Below are 18,073 nucleotides of genomic sequence, written 5' to 3'. Positions count from 1 at the left end.
ACCAGACAGTCCTGCACTGGACTTTAAATGCGGTGTTGTCCACGCGTGCTGCGCGCACTGCACTGTGGGTATGCAGATGAGCCGCGTTCCCGCGCAGTCCTTGGCGCAGCGCCTCTCGCCGCCTGCAGGGGGCGCGCGGGAGGCCCCGGGAACGGACGCGACTAGCGCGCCGGCCTCGCAGTGCGCGTGCGTGTCCGAGCTGGTGGATTTGTTTTGAAGGGAAGGACTGCGCTGACCGTGCCAGTGGGCTTCATTAACAGGCGGCCGTCACAGAGTGCAGACCGACGAGTCCTCCTTCTGGAGCCGGGCGCTGGTTTGTGTCGGTTTCGGTTCGGTTTGGCTTGCCCTGTGCCCTGCAGGTTCTGCCCTGTTGGCTGTGCTGGGTTTGTCGGCATTTGGAGGAGTCCTGGCAGTTAGCTGACTACACGATTCGCTTTCCAGCTCTCAGGCCTTTTCCGACTGACGCGCTTTTCCTATTTCCGGCAAAGCGGTGGTCTCGGGCCAGCCCTGCCTCCCTGGGTCTCCCACTGAATCAGGACGAATTCTCCGCGGGGACGGAGTGCTCTGGCTGACCTACGAGACCCGAACTGCCGATTCCAGAGCCATTTTTTTTCTAATCTGTAACACCACACACCACCCATAGTGGGTTGAGGAGGCAAACTGCAGGCCCGGACACAGGGAGCCAACCGGTTACCTGGAAGACCCCAGACCCACGTGGCCACCGTACATCCCCTAAGGGCAAGGGTCATCAACGCTCACCAAAGGCAGCTCAAGATCAGGAGCGTGCACCTCTCAGCCCCCAGTTTTCAAAAGTCGGAGAGTTCTCCCATCGCTGGTTCACTCAACAAGCCCTCACTTGGGCCTCGTCTCATAGACTTTCCTCGTGTTTATGTGCTGTGCTGAGCTGGCATCCAGCTGGACAGGCTGGTCCCTGGACCCCTGGGTGGGTGCCAACCGGGCCCCTGGGATCCCAGACGGACCTCCTGTCTGCTGCAGTTCATGCGCTGCCCGCTTCCAGTGCTCAATTCTGATCACACCTGTTCAGGTCATGCGGTCCAGTGTCGGCTTCCCATTACACTCACAAGTTTTGAATATTTACATTATTTTTTTAACATCGCAAAAAAAAAAAAAAAAACCTATCAGGTCTGATGCTGTGGTGCAGTGGGTAAAGCTGCTGCCTATGTCAACAGCATCCCACATGGGCCCTGGTTTGTGTTCCAGCTGCTGCAGAAGATGGCCCTGCCTCGCGTGGGAGATCCAGAAGAAGCTTCTGGCTTCTGCCTGGTCCAGTACTGGCCACTGGGACCATCTGTGGAATAAACCAGCAGATGGAATATCCCTCTCTGTTTACCTCGGTAACTCTTTCAAAATAAACGGATCTGCACAACAATTATATCAACAGTTTTCTTCAGGTAACCTAAGGTATTGTAGTTTTAAGTAGATTCACTCAGCTGGCCAAAGGTGGAGAACCTTAATCTGCAGATCCAATTGACCACGGACAGAAAGCACTTGTAGTTTAAAAAAAAAAAGAAAGGCGTGAAGACTCAGTAGCTAAATCCTCTCCTTGAGCCCAATGCAATAACGTAGTGGTTAAAGTCCTTGCCTTGAATGCATCGGTTCTAATCCCGGTAGCCCAGCTTCCCACCCTGCTCCCTGCTTGTGGCCTGGGAAAGCAGTCAAGGATGGCCTAAAGCCTTGGGACCCTGCACCTGTGTGGGAGACCTGGAAGAGGGTCCAGGCTCCAGGCTTCTGATTGGCTCAGCTTTGGCTGTTGTGGCCACTTGGAGAGTGAATCATCGGACAGATCCTTCTCTGTTTCTCCTCCTCTCTATATATCTGATTTTGCAAGGAAAATATTTTTTTAAAGGGATTTCACTTATTTTATTTGAAAAAGTTACAGAGACAGAGATAGTTCTTCCATCTGCTGGTTCATTCCAAAAATGGGAAATAGCTGGAGATGAGCTCATCCAAAGTCAGGAGCCAGGAGTTACTTCTGGGTCTCCCAAGTGGGTGCAGGGTCCCAAGGCCTTGGGCCGTCCTCTGCTACTTTCCCAGGCCACAAGCAGGGAACAGGATTGGAAATGGAGCAGCTGAAACTTGATCCAGTGTCATGTGGGATGCTGGTGCCATAGGTGGGTGTGTTACTACATCATGCTGGCCCTAGTTTCCATGTTCTGGCCCCCAGCATCCCCAAGAAGCAGGTATTCCACAGGCCTAAAGCTGCAAGCAGGGAACTCAATCCAGTCTCCCACATGGATGAGGGGGCCACAGTTACTTGAGCCAACCCCGCTGGATCCCAGCTCCCTGTTGAGTCTGCGTGGGTAGCAAGCTTAAGTCAGGTGCCCTAAGCCGAATGCCACCCTGCCTGTTTTCATAGCTTTCACAGAAGAAATCTTGTCTCCACACACCAGTAGGTGGCAGTCTCAGCATGTCACTAACCAGCTCATGGTGACAGCCGGAATAGTTTGTAACTTCTGTTTCAAGAGTTGGCAATTTCTTGGGCATTCTCCTCCAATCTTCAAAAACATGCAGATCCCCCAAACAGAATCTGGCACCCATTTTCTCGTGATTATTTTGTTGGGAGCCCTGAAGCTTTCAACGCCCAGCCATGAATTTAAGTATGTTTTGGGGCAAGTCCCAAGGACGCAGCCATCGCCATCGTTATCTGCAGTCTGTAAAAAGCAAGTGGGAGAGAAGCACACGGTCCACCTCTGAAGGCTAGCATACGAGATCCCTTACAGTTGATGTGGTCCCTGGAGTGATATAGAACTCCAGGCTGCAAGTGCACACCCTTTATCAATAAATTCAAGAGCCTGGCTACTCCACTTAGGTATCCTTTTCCTGTTATTGGACAAATTATATAGCCTTACCAAAGTAAGGCCTCAAAAAATTGGGTAAAGACTCAGAATTGTTCCTCTCCACGGAAATCTTTAGTAAAAGGCGAAAGATTTATACGATCTGAAGAGAAACCAGAGTATGCCAAGCTTAGTTCTAAATCAGTATTAGTATAACTCCAACTCCTAGATAATGAATGGTAGACACTTATTCCAAGGAATAACACCTGCAGCAGTGTGTATCTAAAAATCCTCCAGTAAAAGCAACAAATTTTAAAAAGTAAAGAAATAAATACCATGAGTTTTTTTAAAACATTGGAACACTTGAATTTATTGCAATGCATTATGGGTATGCAAATGAGCCTAAATATTTGTCCCTCAGACTCGGGAACTATCAGGTCTTTGAGGCCACTTTACAAAGGTGAAGTAAAGACTTTCTCACGTGGGACTTAAAGTGTCTGGTCACCTAGAGAGAGTTGCATTTCACCTATTTGTGCACTGGGACTCTGAGCCTGGTTTCTTTTAACTAAAGGGGTTTTTCTAATGCTGGGGGCAGGTTGCCTGCAGGCAAAGAAATAGTGAACACAGATCTGGACCCTGGCTCCTCTCCTCCACCTGTAGGAGTGCCAGAGGATTTGCAAGGAGCTTGGTAGCATCTTTCAGTTCCACTGAGAGGGAGGCATTTGGGATCCCTGCAGATGCAAGGTAAGGATTTATTTATTTTATTTATTTTATTTTTAAATAGTGGTTACATGGTTGATCAAGGTGGAAAGGATCGAGGTTTAGGGAAAATTGGGTGAATTTATTGCTTCCAAATAGCAATTTATTGCTATTTCTTCTTATTGTTCCTGGGGGAAGAGGAGAGACAAAGGGAGAAACCACTCATGACTTTCCACACATCCCAGACAGAACCCAGGGATGAGGAACCGCCACCTGGTATCAACCCAGAGTCTCATACTCTGAGGGTTCTGTCCAAGTGGCTTGGATAGTTCTGAAATGCTGCCAATTTCACCGATCCAAGGATGATGTCACCTTTCCAATGTCCACTGGCTCCACTGACCGAGATTTTTAGCTGTCATTGTTTGTTTGGGGTAGTTGTCCAGTTTGTTCTGTTCTCCTTCTGCTACAGCACCAAATGTGCTGCCACATTCTCCTTTTACAGCAGGGCCTGTGTCCACTGCTCCACCTTTTTCATTAAGTAGGATGTGGATGGTTTTTCAGGTGAGTCTAAGTAACTGGGCCAGGCAACCCAAACCCCGCTGGATCCCCCACCCCTGGGGCTCATGAACCTGACACCCACCTAATAGGCAGGTCCTGGGACCCTGGCTAGGAAATCGAAGCCCTGCTGGATCCCCCACCCCTGGGGTTTACGAAACCAACACCCACCTAGAAGGTGGGCCCCAGGATCTGGGTCAAACTACCCAAGCCCTATCAGATCCTCCATCCCTGGCACTCTCGTACCTGGCCCCCACTGGGCCCATGCTGGCATGATTCGCCTCACCTGAATGTCCACAATCTTAATGTGCAGCTTGGCCTAGTCTAGTCTGCCCCCTGTCCCAGCTCCTGCTGATGGCTGCTGCAGCCTATCCCAGCCCTGCCTGATTGCTGTCCTGGTCCTAAGGCCCATTCTGGCTTCTCCTGCCCCCTGCCCTGGTTCTCAGATCCTGGCCCAGACTGGTGTGTCCCCAGATCTGACCCATATGTATGCTGGCAGCTACTGGAACCTGGCATGGTTAGGGCTGCTCCTCAAAGCAAGGATCTAACCACTAGGCTATCATGCAGGACCAGAATTTCACAGTTTTTTTTTTTTTAATGTTTGATTAATATAAACAGAACCAATTTCATGATTTCATAGGAACAGATCTAAGATAACCATACTTCCCTCCCTTCCCTTCTCCTTCTTTCAATCCCTCTCCCTCATCTCCTTTTACAATAATTTTTTTATAAATTATTCATTTTGTAAACTATTAATTTTAAAATAAATTGTTTCTTAAAAGATTCATTTACTTTTATCGGAAAGTCAGATATACAGATAGGAGGAGGAGAGACAGAGAAGAAGATCTTCTGTCTGCTGGTTCACTCCCCAAGTGGCTACAATGGCTGGAGCTGAGCCGATCAGAAGCCAGGAGCCAGGAGCTCTTGGAGTCCTAAGCCAGGAGTCCCAAGGCTTTGGACCATCCTTGACTGCTTTCCCAGACCGCAAGCAGGGAGCTGGATGCAAGTAGAGCAGCTGGGAAACGAACCAGTGTCCACGTGGGATCCCAGCTTTTGCAGGTGAAGATTCAGTTATTGAACCATTGTGTTGTGCTCAAGACATAATTTTAATCCACTCTATAATCACAGGCTTAAATCACCACTAATCATTAATATTGCATATTTAACCAGTAAAAAAAGTTCCACAGGACTGTTGTGAGGCCCTCCAAACACACTGAGATCTTGGTCACATCTTCAAGTGGGTGGCATAAGAATTGCCCAGCCATTTCCTAACTGGTTTTGAGCCCACCGGGGAATATTTTCCCTATAGGTTCCCACTTAGATGAGGAGGGCTTAGGGGGCGCTTAAAGTCCCAACATCTGGGCCTGGCGTGGTAGCCTTTTGTGGCCTGGGAAAGCAGTCAAGGATGACCCAAAGCCTTGGGACCCTGCACCCATGTGGGAGACCCAGAAGAGGCTCCTGGCTCCTGGCTTCGGATTGGCTCAGTTCCAGCCGTTGCAGCCGCTTGGGGAGTGAATCAATGGACAGAAGCTCTTCCTCTCTGTCTCTCTTCCTCTTTGTATATCTGACTTTCCAATAAAAATAAATAAATCTTAAAAAACACTTTTCTTTTTAAATCCACCTAGTCACTTTGCAAATAAAACTTCACTTTCTCCAACCAATTCCTTGCTGTATATTTCCTTTTTTTTTTCCGGGTAATTATTTTTACTTTTGATGATTTTTACATAGTTGATTAGGGAGATAAGGGTCAAGGGCTACAGGAAAGTGGGTGAGACCATTATTTCCACATTCTTTTTTTCCTTCCTGTATCTGGGGGAAGGAGGGAGATAAGGGGAGAAGCCTCCCAAACACCTCTATACCCTGAGATGGAGGATAGCCACCCAACACCACCCCAGGGTCCCTGCTGTGGGGCATGCTCTGAGGGTCCTGCTCAAGAGGTTTTGATAGTTCAATAGTTCTGAATTACTGCTGATCTTGTCACTCCAATCATGATAAAATCTCTCGAGAATCCACTGGCTGATATAGTTCACCCTAGAGTCTCTGTTTGTGCAGATATTCACTGCTAATTCTTGGCTGGGATAATTGATCAATTTTGCTCTGTTCTCTGTTAATGGTATCAGGTATCCTCTGCAGACTCCAGTGTATTGCCGTATCTTCCATATGCAGCTGGAGCTGCTGTCCAGGAGGAGGCCCGGCTCTGACACCTACACTCCACAGTCAGATCTCTCAATGGTTGGGACTTTTTTTTATTGGAAAGTGAGATACACAGAGAGGAGGAGAGTCAGAGAGGAAGATCTTCCATCTGATGATTCACTCCCCAAGTGACTGCAATGGCTGGAGCTGAGCAGATCTGAAGCCAGGAACCAGGAACCTCGAGCCTCTTCCAGGTCTCTCATGTGGGTGCAGGGTTCCAAGGCTTTGGACCATCCTCAACTGCCTTCCCAGGCTACAAGCAGGGAGCTGGATGGGAAGCAGGGCCATCGGGATTAGAACTGGCACCCATATGTGATCCCGGCGCGTTCAAGGTGAGGACTTTAGCTGGGTCCAATCATTGGGGTTCTGAGTTCAATAACTCAGTTGGGAGGTGCCCAAAGAAACTTCATCTGAAGTGATCCCAGACCTGATTCTTGTGTGTGCTTGCCAATACAGGTCCGGCACACTCTGTCGGCCCAATATGTTAATGCACGTGGTGGTTGTTGCAATTGCGGGGTCAGTTCTGTCTCTAGCCTGGCTTTTTATTTCTATACTAAACTGAGGAATAGGACTCATTGAGCTTTTCTGGCAACACATTGTATGTTGAAAAATCAACCACCAGATATTTTCTTACAAATCTATCCTCTTTATTTTTATACTTTTTGATCCCATCTCTGTTATGATCTCAGGCAACTAGTTCAGGATCATGAGTTAGGAACCCACACCTCCCCTGGCTATGAAATATTTTTTGCCTACCTGTGCCAGGCAGTCTTTGAGAACAGGTCAGGGCAAGCAACTTAGGGCCAGCAGTTTCCAGGGGCAGCTAGCTCTTGGGGGTGTCTCTTTGTGGTCAAAAGACCAAGAACCCAGCAGAGAAGAGAAGGCAACAGCACCACTCAACAGATCCAACAGCTTGGGCAAGAGAAGGGAAGCTGTGACTTACAAGGCTGCTGCTGAGACCCCATGAAAAGGAGTGAGCCGCAGCAGGAGCTGGGCTGTTCTGAAGAACGTGGTACCTAGAGGAACCTGCCATGTCTCCTTTGGGAAGCAGATGCATCCTGGAGCTGCTCATTCTGCCACTGCTCCTACTACAGCGACCGGAGGGTCAGAACCAGTCTTCCAGTCCCAGCGAACCTGATGGGTTTGGTCATGGAGACATTTGTGCCTCAGGGTCTTGCTGAAAACAAAGGAGCAACCTTACTGGAATTCAGTGGACTTGGCAGCTGGTTGTGATTGGGGAAACAGTGAGAGAATGTTCTGCCAAAAACCTCCATCAGATCAAGATGGCAGTGGACGTGTCCCCTGAAGAGCAACACTGGAGTCCTGACAAGAGATGACACAGAATGACCCAGTCAGGCATTACACAAAGCAAACAATAAGTGTTGGAGGAAACCAATAACCAGGGGGATGAAATCAATTATCTGAACTGCGTCTCTAACAACAACAAAAAAAATTAGGAGACACTGCCATCATGAGATATAGGAAAGTATGACTCATACACCCGGGAAAATGCAGACAACACAAACTGCCCGCAAGTGACCAGATGTCAGATTCCACAGACAAAGCCTTCAAAGTAATCATACTCAAATAAACTGCAGAAAATCATGATGAACAAAGAATGGTATGAGGATCATGTCACATCAAATAAAGAGGTAGAAATTATATAAAGAAAAATAGATCAAATGGAAATGCTGGAGTTGGAAAGTATAGTAATTGAAATGAAGAGCTGACTGGAGGAGTTGAATAGTAGGTACAAACTGGCAGAAAAAAATAATTAGAAAACCTGAAGACAGAGTGAAAGAGATGATATAATCCAATGAACAGAGAGGAAATAATTCAAGGAAAAACTAACCGAGCCTCAAAGAAATGTGGAACTTTGTAAGTATAGCAGCAGATGTATAATGGGAAAACCAGAGAGAAAGGAGAAAAAGGAGCAGGAAAGAAAATGAGAAAAATAATAGCTAAAAAATGTCCAAGTTTACCGAAAAGTAATCATCTATACTTTCAGGAAGCCCAGTGAACTGTATTTGAAAGAAACACATGGTAAAAATACTGGAAGCCAGAGATGCAGAGGAAATCTTGAGAGCAGAAAAGAGAAAAAAACAACTAAAAAGGACGATAAGCAAAATTTATTTATTTTTTTTTTTTTTTTAAGATTTATTTTTATTATTATTATTTTTTCATTGGAAAGGCAGATATACAGAGAGGAGAGACAGAGAGGAAGATCTTCCATCCGATGATTCACTCCCCAAGTGAGCGCAACGGGCCGATACTATGCCGATCCGAAGCCAGGAGCCTCTTCCAGGTCTCCCACGCGGGTGCAGGGTCCCAAAGGCTTTCCCAGGCCACAGGCAAGGAGCTGGAAGGGAAGCGGGGCTGCCGGGATTAGAACCGGCGCCCATATGGGATCCCGGGCGTGCAAGGTGAGGACCTTTAACCACTTGCGCCACCGTGCCGGGCCCAAGATAAGCAAAATTTAAACCCAGCAGAAGTGATGAGATGAGCACTTCAGGTACTCAAAGACAAAACTGCTCATTGGGCTTGTGTACCCAGCAAAGTTCCTCACAAGTAAATTCAATTATCAGATAAGCATAACATAGACGCACCTCAAGAAATGTTAAAGGAAGTTCATCAGCTGACAAAAAGTGACCTCAGATGGCAGCTTGAATCCACTAGAAAAAGCAAAGTATACCAGTAAAATAAACTATATCATCGCAAGACATGACAAATGTATAATTCTTTTTTTTTAAAACTGATTTAAAAAGCAGTTGCATAAAATATCAATGTGGTGTTGGTGCAAAATACATGGAAATGTAATATATTAATCAATAATAACATAAAGGAATTTATGGGGGAGAAAAGCTACAGAACACTAACAAAATGTTTCCAAGTAGCAACTCACATCCACAAGAATAAATCCAACTAGAAATGGTAAATAACATCACTTGATATAAAAGTTCTCCCTTCTTCTCTCAGCCTTTTTATGAAAAAGACATGCTTCATTCAAATATTTAAGTCATTTCAATCTCCATTAAAAAAAGTATGTGTTTATTTGAAAGCTAGAGAAACTGAGGAAGATCTTCCATCTGCTGGTTTATTCCCCCAAATGCTTGCAGTGGCCAGGCCTGGACCAGGCTGAAGCCAGGAATTAGTCCAGGATTATCAAGCAGGTGGCAGGGACCCAGGGTGTGAAACATCACCTGAGGACTCCCAGGGTGCACATTGGCAGGAAGCTGGACTCAGAAGCCAACCTGGGAGCAGGTGTCCCAGGAGGCATCGCAACTGCTGTACCGGATGTCACCTCTCACAGCTCACATTCACAACTGTCACTTACATACGAATATCACAAAAGGGCCAAGGGAATAGAGTGCTACAGGAGTAGCATTTATTTTTCTTTCTTTTAAATATTTATTTATTTTTGTTGGAAATGCAGATCTATAGAAAGAAAGAGAGACAGAGAGAGAAAGATCTTGCATCCACTGATTCACTCCTCAAATGGCCACAATGGCTGGAGCTGAGATGATCCAAAGATAAAAGCCAGGAGCCTTCCCTGGGGCTTCCATGTGGGTGCAGGATTCCAAGGCTTTGGGCCGTCCTCGACTGCTCTCCCGGGCCACAGGCAGGGAGCTGGAAGGGAAGTGGGGAGGCAGGATAGAACTGGAGCCCATATGGGATCCAGGGTGTGCAAGGCGAGGACTTTAACCACTTGCGCCACTGTGCTGGGCCCAAAAAAGGTAGATTTTTACAGAGAGAAGGAGATACAGAGAGAGATCTTCCATCTTCTGATTCACTCCCCTGCAATGGCCAGAAATGGGTACATCCAGAGCTGGGAGTCAGGAGCTTCTGGGTCTCCCATGTAAGTGTGGGGGTCCAAGCACCTGGATTATCCTCTGCTGCTTTGCAAGGCAACAAGCAGAACTTGGATTATAAGTGGAACAGCTGGGACTTGAACTGCTGCTCACCTGGAATGCTGCTGGTGGTGCTGCAGATGGAGGATTAGCCTGATCTATCAAAGCACCAGACTCTATTTCTTTTCATTTATCTGAAAGAGCAACAAAGGACCCAGTGCAACGGCTCAATGGCTAAATCCTTACCTTGCAAACACTGGGATCCCATATGGTTGCCAGTCACGGTCTAGCTGCTCCATTTCCCATCTGGCTAACTGCTGGTGGCTTGGGAAAGCATAGAGATTGGCCCAAATCCTTGGGACCCTGCACCCATATGGGAGCTCCAGAAGAAGCTCTTGGCTTTGGATCAGCTGAGCTCTGGCCATTGTGGCCTTCAGGGAGCAAACCAGTGGGTGGAAGATCTTTATCTCTGTCTCTCCTTCCCTCTGTAGATCTGTCTTTCCAATAAAACTGAATGAGTCTGAAAAAAGAAGTGCTTGAGCCCCTGCCACCCACAGGGGAGACCTGGATGGAATTCCTGGCTTTTGCTTTTGACCTGGCTGGCCTCACTCTAGCCATTGTGACCTTCTGAGACCTTCTGAGGAGTGAACCAACATGTAGAAAATCTCTGTTTCTCTTCCCCCTCCCCACCAAGTAATAAATAAATATTAAAAGCAAATAAAGAATACTAATTTAATGCAAAATAAAACAGTAAGGGAAAACAGAAGTACAGAAGATATGAGGCATACAGAAACAGAAAGTAAGATGATGTATAAAAATGAGTAACATTGACTATAAAAGCATCAGGTAAGTCCATCAAAAATCTGAGTTTGGGGCTGATGCTGTGGCTCAACAGGCTAATTCTCCACCTTTAAGTGCTGGCATCCTGTATGGGCACTGGTTTGTGTCTCAGTTGCTCCATTTCCCACCCAACTTTCTGCTCAAGGCCTGGGACAGCAGTAGAGGATGGCCCAACACCTTGGGACCGTGTAGGAGACCTGGAAGATGCTCCTGGCTCTTGGCTTCGGATCATCTCAGCTTCGGCCATGGCAGCCACTTAGGGAGTGAACCATTGGATGGAAGATCTTTCTATCTCTCCTTCTCTCTCTAAATCTGCCTTTTAGATCTATTTATTTTTACTGAAAAGGCAGATTTATGGGTGCAGGTATGAAGGAAGATGGGACAAATATTTCAATTTTTTTCTCTTGTGTCCACAGAGAGGGAAGGGGAGGGGGCCATTCCTTGCTGTCAAACTATACCAGCACCTGCGGATGGGGGGCGGTCATTTGATGATACCTTAGAGACCCTGATGTGAGAATGGATTCGCCCTTCAACCACCTTTTTGTTGTGTTCAGTCCCTCCACAGACAGGCCAGAGCAAGCCTAGGTATCCAGGCTAGTAATCCAAGGCTGTTGCTTCCAGAAACACCCTCATAGCAACCCAGAGAGTATATCTACCTGGCTCTCGGACGTGCCTTAGTCCAGTCAGGTTTACACCCAAAATCAACCGCCACCAAGACCCCGATAACCCATTTTGAACAATTTCTACCACTGGACACAAAATCCACAAGGAAATACAATTGAGAACATATAAAGCAACGAGACTTTGTGGACATTCACTGGCTACCAAAACTAACTGCTCAACATACATGTCTTCCCTAAGTCTAGGCTAGGCCATAAAACAAAGCTCAACCAATTGGAAAGGATACAAGTAATTCAAAGCATGCTGATTAGAGTGACAGGAAAACAGAAGCCTTTAAGGAAGACATCTGAAAAAAAAAACACGCATAAAATTGTGCATATGCAATCACATAGGAGGTGCTTCTCTTTCTAGGAATCCAGCAATGGCCTGTGGCGTGTATTTCCATGTATTTCCATGCGAGGTTTGCACATGAGGTTTTCTGCAGGAAGCATGGTCCAGAGATTTAAGAAGCGATTCAGAGATTCTATGACCCAAGGCCTCTTGGTCTGCAAGCACTGTGCCACACCCTGGGCCTCAGTTTCCCTGGCAGCTAACTGGGTCCTTCTGCACCTTCAGTCCCTGAAGGAAACAGCTGGCACAAAGAGGGCAAGTCCACGGATGGGTCAAGTGGGGGGCGTCCGGGTCAGTTTCTATGCTGGACTGTTGCTGTGCGGACTGCTGTGCATACCTCGCAGGTGGGCAATGAGGGGCTCGGGTGGGTGCGCACCTACAACCTGTAACAGCAGAGGGTGGGAGGAGCCGGGGCGGCAGGTAGGCCGGGGAAGCCCAAGCGGGCCGGGACCGGAGGTGAGCGCAGGCGGCGCCGCGGGCAGCCGGGACAGCGCCGGGGCTTCGGCGGCGGCCGCGCGGCGGGAGGCGGGGCAGGAAGGGCCGCGCGGCGCCGCAGCCTCGCCCGCCTGTCCGCCCGGCCGGCGCGGGGAGCTGCGGAGCGCGGTGCCCGCAAGGCAGCCTGCAGGAGACGCGCGCAACCAGCACGTTGTGGCCTTGGTCACCTCAGCCCGTGTCATAGCCCCTCCCCTGGCTGGGACCTGGGGGCCCCCTTATTATTCTCCCCCTGTCCCCCCCACCCAACCATCGGGCTGACCTGCGGTCCTCCGGCCGCGCGCGCGCGGGCCGCCGTCCTCACAGGGCGGGGACGCTAGTCAGCGCGTTCTCACCGCTGTCCCCGCGTCCCCGTGCCCAGGCTCCTCCGCAGGCTCGGGAGGTCCCCGCCCGGCCCCGAGACGGCCCATTGTCCCCGAGGCCCGCGGCCTTCGCCCCCCTGAGCGGGATGCAGCCCTCGGGCGAGGCGGCCGCCAGGGAGGCTGCGGGCCGCGACGTGCTGGCCGCCGACCTCCGGTGCAGCCTGTTCGCCTCGGCCCTGCAGAGCTACAAGCGCGACTCGGTGCTGCGGCCCTTCCCCGCATCCTACGCCCGCCATGACTCTAAGGACTTTGAGGCCCTGGTGAGTGTCCTTTGCCCCAGCGCTGCCCACTGCGTCCTGGGCCAAGTGGCCTGTGCGCACACAGCTGCACCCCATGTCCATGAACACGCCAGCCCTTTCCACTCAGCACTTCCCCTTCCCGCCCCTGGCTTTGGGGGAGGTTTCTGTGAACTGGGAACATTCTAGAGAACCTGGTGTCAAAGATAAGAGACCTCCAGGAGTGAGGTGTCTGCAGAACTTTCTAGCAGGGCCAGCCAGATGGTGTTGATTTGAATCCGGTTCAATTCCTTGTAACTAGGAAGTGACCTATCCCTTGCAAATAGTTGGACAGCAGAAGTTCTCCAAACTGCCTTGATTTCTAGATACAATGTGATAATACATATGTAAACAAGCTTCTCTGAGGCCTCGCAGGCACTTAATTTTTTGCAATTGTCCTGAGACAAGTTATTTTTTTTTTTTAAGGGCTCCAGAAGTGAGTTATTTTTGTCTTTTTAAGGATTAGTTCTATGTGTATATATATTTTAAAGATTTTTTTTAAAAATTGGAAAGTCAGAGAGGAGAAAACAGAGAGGAGGAAAGACAGAAAGATCTTCTGTCTGCTGATTCTCTCCCCAAGTGACTGCAGTGGCTGGAGATGAGCCAATCTGAAGCCAGGAGCCAGGAGCTTCTTCCAGGTCTCCCACATGGGTGCAGGGTCCCAAGGCCTTGGGCCGTCCTCGACTACTTTCCCAGGCCACAAGCAGGGAGCTGGAAGGGAAGTGGGGCCACTGGGACACGAACCAACACCATTACAGGATCCCAACATGTGCAAGGCGAGGACTTTTAGCCACTAGGCTGCTGCGCCAGGCCACTATGTGTATTTTTGTTTTGAAAGCTAGAGTTACAGAGAGGGAAAGGAGACAGAGAGAAAGGTCTTCCAACTGCTGTTTCACTCCCCAAGTAGGTGTAACAGCTGGGGCTGCCAGGTTGAAGCCAGGAGTCAGAGCTTCTTTTGGGTCTCTTACGTGAATGTAGGGCCCCAAGGACTTGGCGACCATCTTCTGCTGCTTTTCCCAGCCCATAAACAGGGAGCTGGATCAAAAGTGGAGCAGCCTGGGACACAAACTGGTGCCCATATGGGATGCCAAAGCTGGGGGCAATGACTTTTACCCACTGTGTCACAATGCCATGACACCAGTCCCCAGAAACTTTGTCATCTGAACTGTTGGGATTAACTAGAAAATGTAACTTACCAAAATTTATTAAAACACAGAAAGTCAAAATAGTCCATATCATTAAAGACCTTAAATTAGGTGTCATTTTTTTTTCCCTCTGAGAAGGCTCTGGGTCTGACTGGCTTACTGGTGAGTTTTACCCAATCACTGAGTCATTCCAGTTTTTTGTTTGTTTTTTAAAGATTTATTTTTATTGGCGAGGCAGATTTTACAGAGAGAAGGAGAGACAAAGGGAAAGTTTTTTTTTTTTTTAAGATTTATTTATTTTTATTGTAAAGTCAGATATACAGAGAAGAGAGACAGAGAGGAAGATCTCCCATTTGTTGATTCACTCCCCAAAGAGACTGCAATGACCAGAGCTAGGCCAATCCAAACCAGGGGACCCAGAGCTTCTTCTGGGTCTCCCATGTGGGTGTGGGGTGCCAAGGCCTTGGGCCGTCCTTAACTGCTTTCCCAGGCCACAAACAAGAGAGCTCGATAGAAAGTAGGGCTATCGGGATTAGAACCAGTGCCCATAAGGGATTCCAGGACATGCAAGGCGAGAACTTTAGCTGCTAGACTGTCATGCCAGGCCCTTGGGGAAAGTTTTTTCATCTGCTGTTTCACTCCCCTACTGGCCACAACAGCTGGACTAATCTGATCTGAAGCCTCCTAGGAGCTTCTTCCGGGTCTGCCATTTGGGTCCCAAGGCTTTGGGCCATCTTTGACTGCTCCTTTACTGCTTTCCTAGGTCATTATCAGGAAACTGGATGGGAAGTTGAGCAGCTGGGACTTGAACTGGTATGCATTATGGAATGCCAGTGCTTGCAGGTGGAGATTAATAGTTGAGCCATTGCACTGGCCCCATTCATTCCAGTTTTACACAAATTCTTCCAGAATAAATCTCAGTGTGATGAACCGCACATGTGCCAGATGAAAAAGGCTATTTAAAATGACCATCTATTTAGCATTGTTTATGATGAGGTCATTGTTGGTTTCCTTCTTCAGGGTCATTTCCAGGAAGTTGAGGGACACACAGGGCTGGCAGCCTTGTCCTACCTGGGTCTTGAAGTCCATCCTAGCTACATGGTGAGGGTATCTCAGGCCTGACCATGATGCCCAGCATGTCAGGAGGACAGGACATAGGAAGTCAAAGAGCGTGAGGCAGGCCAACTGTCTGACTTCCTCTCTGGTTCTGCCAGAGCAAACGCTCAGCTTCCTGAGTGAGTTTGTGATGTCAGGTCTTGGAGGGTGGAGGGAACAAACGTTCCTTTGGTGTAAATGACAGATCCTGTGGGACATCTGCCATGAGCCAGGGGCTGAGGTGATGAAATTGAACACACGGGGAGGGGTTAGCTCCGTGCCAGCCCCCCAACCCCCCTGACCCCCCCGAAGCAGTGGGCACAGTGGCCAGAAGTGTGGCTGATGTTACACTGGGGACTGGGGGGACCTGTGGGACAGAGAAGAGGGAAGAGGAATTTCAAGGAGAGGTGAGCTGGCCACAAGGACCAGTCTGTGTTGTAGCGTGGTTACTGGGCAGGGCTAGGGCTCCGCGTGCCGTAAGATGTGTGCATAGGTATTCTAGGAGGAGAGGGAATAGGGAGACCCATTCTCATTAGAGCTGTGCAGAGGCAGGGTGAGAGGGTAAGGAGGGGCAGGTGAGGAGGAAGAGGAGAGGGTAGGATCGGGGGCCCAGGCTTGACCACAGCAGTGTCCTGAGATGCCGGTTCCTGTTAGTGGGCAGTGGGCAGTGGGTAGTGTACCTCCAGGTGCAGTGGAATGCACACGTGGTTCTCTCCCTGTCTGCAGAGGCTCTAGACGAGCTCCATCAGGGTTTCTTTGCCGAGTATGGGCTGAGGACAAAGGGGGCTCTGGGATTGGTCCCAGCTTTTTATCGGATTGGATTTGACTTATTTGGGATTTTTAAAATTATAGTAATTGAGCTGATCATTTTCATAAGCAAATGAAAAAAGAAATGATACCTGATCCAGTGCTCTCACATGCACACTAGATCTCTCAAGGAAAGTGCTCAGTCCTCGAAATGTAGCTTTATTTCCTTTTTTCTCTTGAAGGTGGGGAGGGGAAGCCCTAGTTAGACAGAGATGCGGATGCACCTGGAGAGGTTAAGCAATGCCCCTGTTGGTGGGCATGTGGCTAGGAAGAGGTTTCAGCAATGGTGAGAGGATGGAGAGAAGGATGGCATCTCTCCCTCCCCGCCAACCCAGCAACACAGGCCATTTCTGGTGAGCTTCGGATGGCTCACAGTAATACAGCATGTGCCCCTTACAGTGATGCTAATTGTACTTGCCTGGCACTGCCATGGGCAGTTGCTTCGTGTCATTCATTTAATCTTCCTAACAACTTTGCGTAACAGGTTCTGTCATTGTTCTTGTCCTTATCAGCGAATCACACACTAGTGACACATCACTATCCTGCTCCCAGATGCTGGAATATCTAAGAGCTACCTGGTGGTGCCAACCTGGGGAGAGAACCACTGCCTCTAAGGGCATGCTCTGGAGAGTCGTTCTGTAGATCTGGATGTTCAAACTTCGCCTTTATGCAAAGCAGGTGTACACCTGTGTGTAACTAAACTGTCTGCCACTCGGCCCTCATTGTCTCCACCTACCCACCTGCCTGCTCGCCGCTCCAGGGGTCGTGTCACTGAAGTCCTGAGACTGGTGACTGGCCAGGCCTTCTGTCCACTTCCTTCCCTGCTCCTTTACCCACTTCCAGTGACCACTGGTGTTTCCTTGACGCGTCTTTTTTCAGATGTCTTTTTTTCCTACCACCACACTTTTTGAGGGCAAGCAGCATATTGCCTACACATCTAAACCTGAGTCTAGGTTTTCCTGGTGCTAAAGTCACCTGTAGCAACACCTGCCAACCTATAGGCTCCTGGGCTTCCTCCCAGGGACCTTGTGACCTGGGTGATTGCAAAGTGGCTCCGGCTGCCTGTCATGTCCTGTCCCAAGGCCACAGGTCGAGTTCTTCTTCTTCCTCTTCTGGGCTTGTCCCCTGTGGCTCATTGCCTTGTGGCCCAGTCACCCACACCACCTCTTTCCCTGTGGCCCTCAGCACAGCCCTCATTGAGGTCTGGCTCAGCCAGCTCTCCAGCTGTATCCTTCCTGATTTCCTACATGTGGTCTGTGAGCTTCTAGGTTTTGTTTGTTCAGCGGTTTTTTAAAATTTGAGAAATTACCAAAAACACTTGCTTTTTAAAGATTAATTTCTTCAACCATTATATAGTATCCATCAGACCACTGCAGATATTCTCTATTGCTATACTATTTCTCAACTGAAGTTTACTGATAATTCTATAGTATAAAGATCGACTGATTTGAAAGGAAAAGTTGGGGGAGGGGAATCTTCCATCTGTTGGTTCACTCCCCAAGTGGCCGCAATGGCCAGGGCTGAGCCAAGCTGAAGCCAGGAGCCAGGAGCTTCATCCTGTTCTTCTACGTGGGTGCAGGAACCCAAGTACTTGGGCCATCTTCTGCTGCTTTCCCCGGAGCATTAGCAGGGAGCTGGTTTGGGTGTATAGCAGCTGGGACTCCAATTGGCACCCAAATGGGATGTTGGCACGATGCCGCAAGCAGCAGCTTTAAATGCTATGTAGGCCACAGTACTGGCCTCTGGCCCTACTAATAAAAAAAGAAAAAATAGAAAAAATTGAGGGGTAGAGAGAAAGTGCGCTCCAAACTGCTGTTTCATTCCTCAGATACCCACAATTCCCAGCATTAGACCAAGGCCAAAATTGGGAACTCAGTCAATCCAGATCTTTCACAGGGGTGGCAGAAGCCAACCTCTTGAGCCCTGATCTTCATTAGCAGGAAGCTGGAGCCAGGA

At 48.8% G+C, this 18,073-nt stretch overlaps 1 protein-coding gene and 1 non-coding gene across 4 annotated transcripts in view; one reads left to right on the top strand and one right to left on the bottom strand.

The window, feature by feature from the left end:
- Positions 1-2,862: 2,862 nt before the first annotated feature.
- Positions 2,863-2,978, bottom strand: LOC121149515. The gene has a single exon (XR_005882675.1). It is a non-coding gene; the product is annotated as a U5 spliceosomal RNA (small nuclear RNA).
- A 9,851-nt stretch (positions 2,979-12,829) lies between these two features.
- The window catches only part of PARP16 (poly(ADP-ribose) polymerase family member 16), a 21,290-nt gene continuing 16,046 nt past the window's right edge, over positions 12,830-18,073 (top strand). For all 3 annotated transcript variants that reach the window (XM_040969117.1, XM_040969116.1, XM_040969115.1), the window contains exon 1: positions 12,830-13,055. In XM_040969117.1, the coding sequence (XP_040825051.1) occupies positions 12,882-13,055 (174 nt within the window). In that variant the 5' untranslated portion in view covers positions 12,830-12,881. The remainder of the gene's footprint in view (positions 13,056-18,073) is intronic.

This window comes from Ochotona curzoniae, unplaced genomic scaffold, assembly GCF_017591425.1.
Source record: "Ochotona curzoniae isolate NIBS_2020 unplaced genomic scaffold, NIBS_Ocur_1.0 scaffold_4701, whole genome shotgun sequence".
In the NCBI taxonomy this organism is placed as follows: domain Eukaryota; kingdom Metazoa; phylum Chordata; class Mammalia; order Lagomorpha; family Ochotonidae; genus Ochotona; species Ochotona curzoniae.
This window is presented reverse-complemented; position numbering and strand designations above follow the sequence as displayed.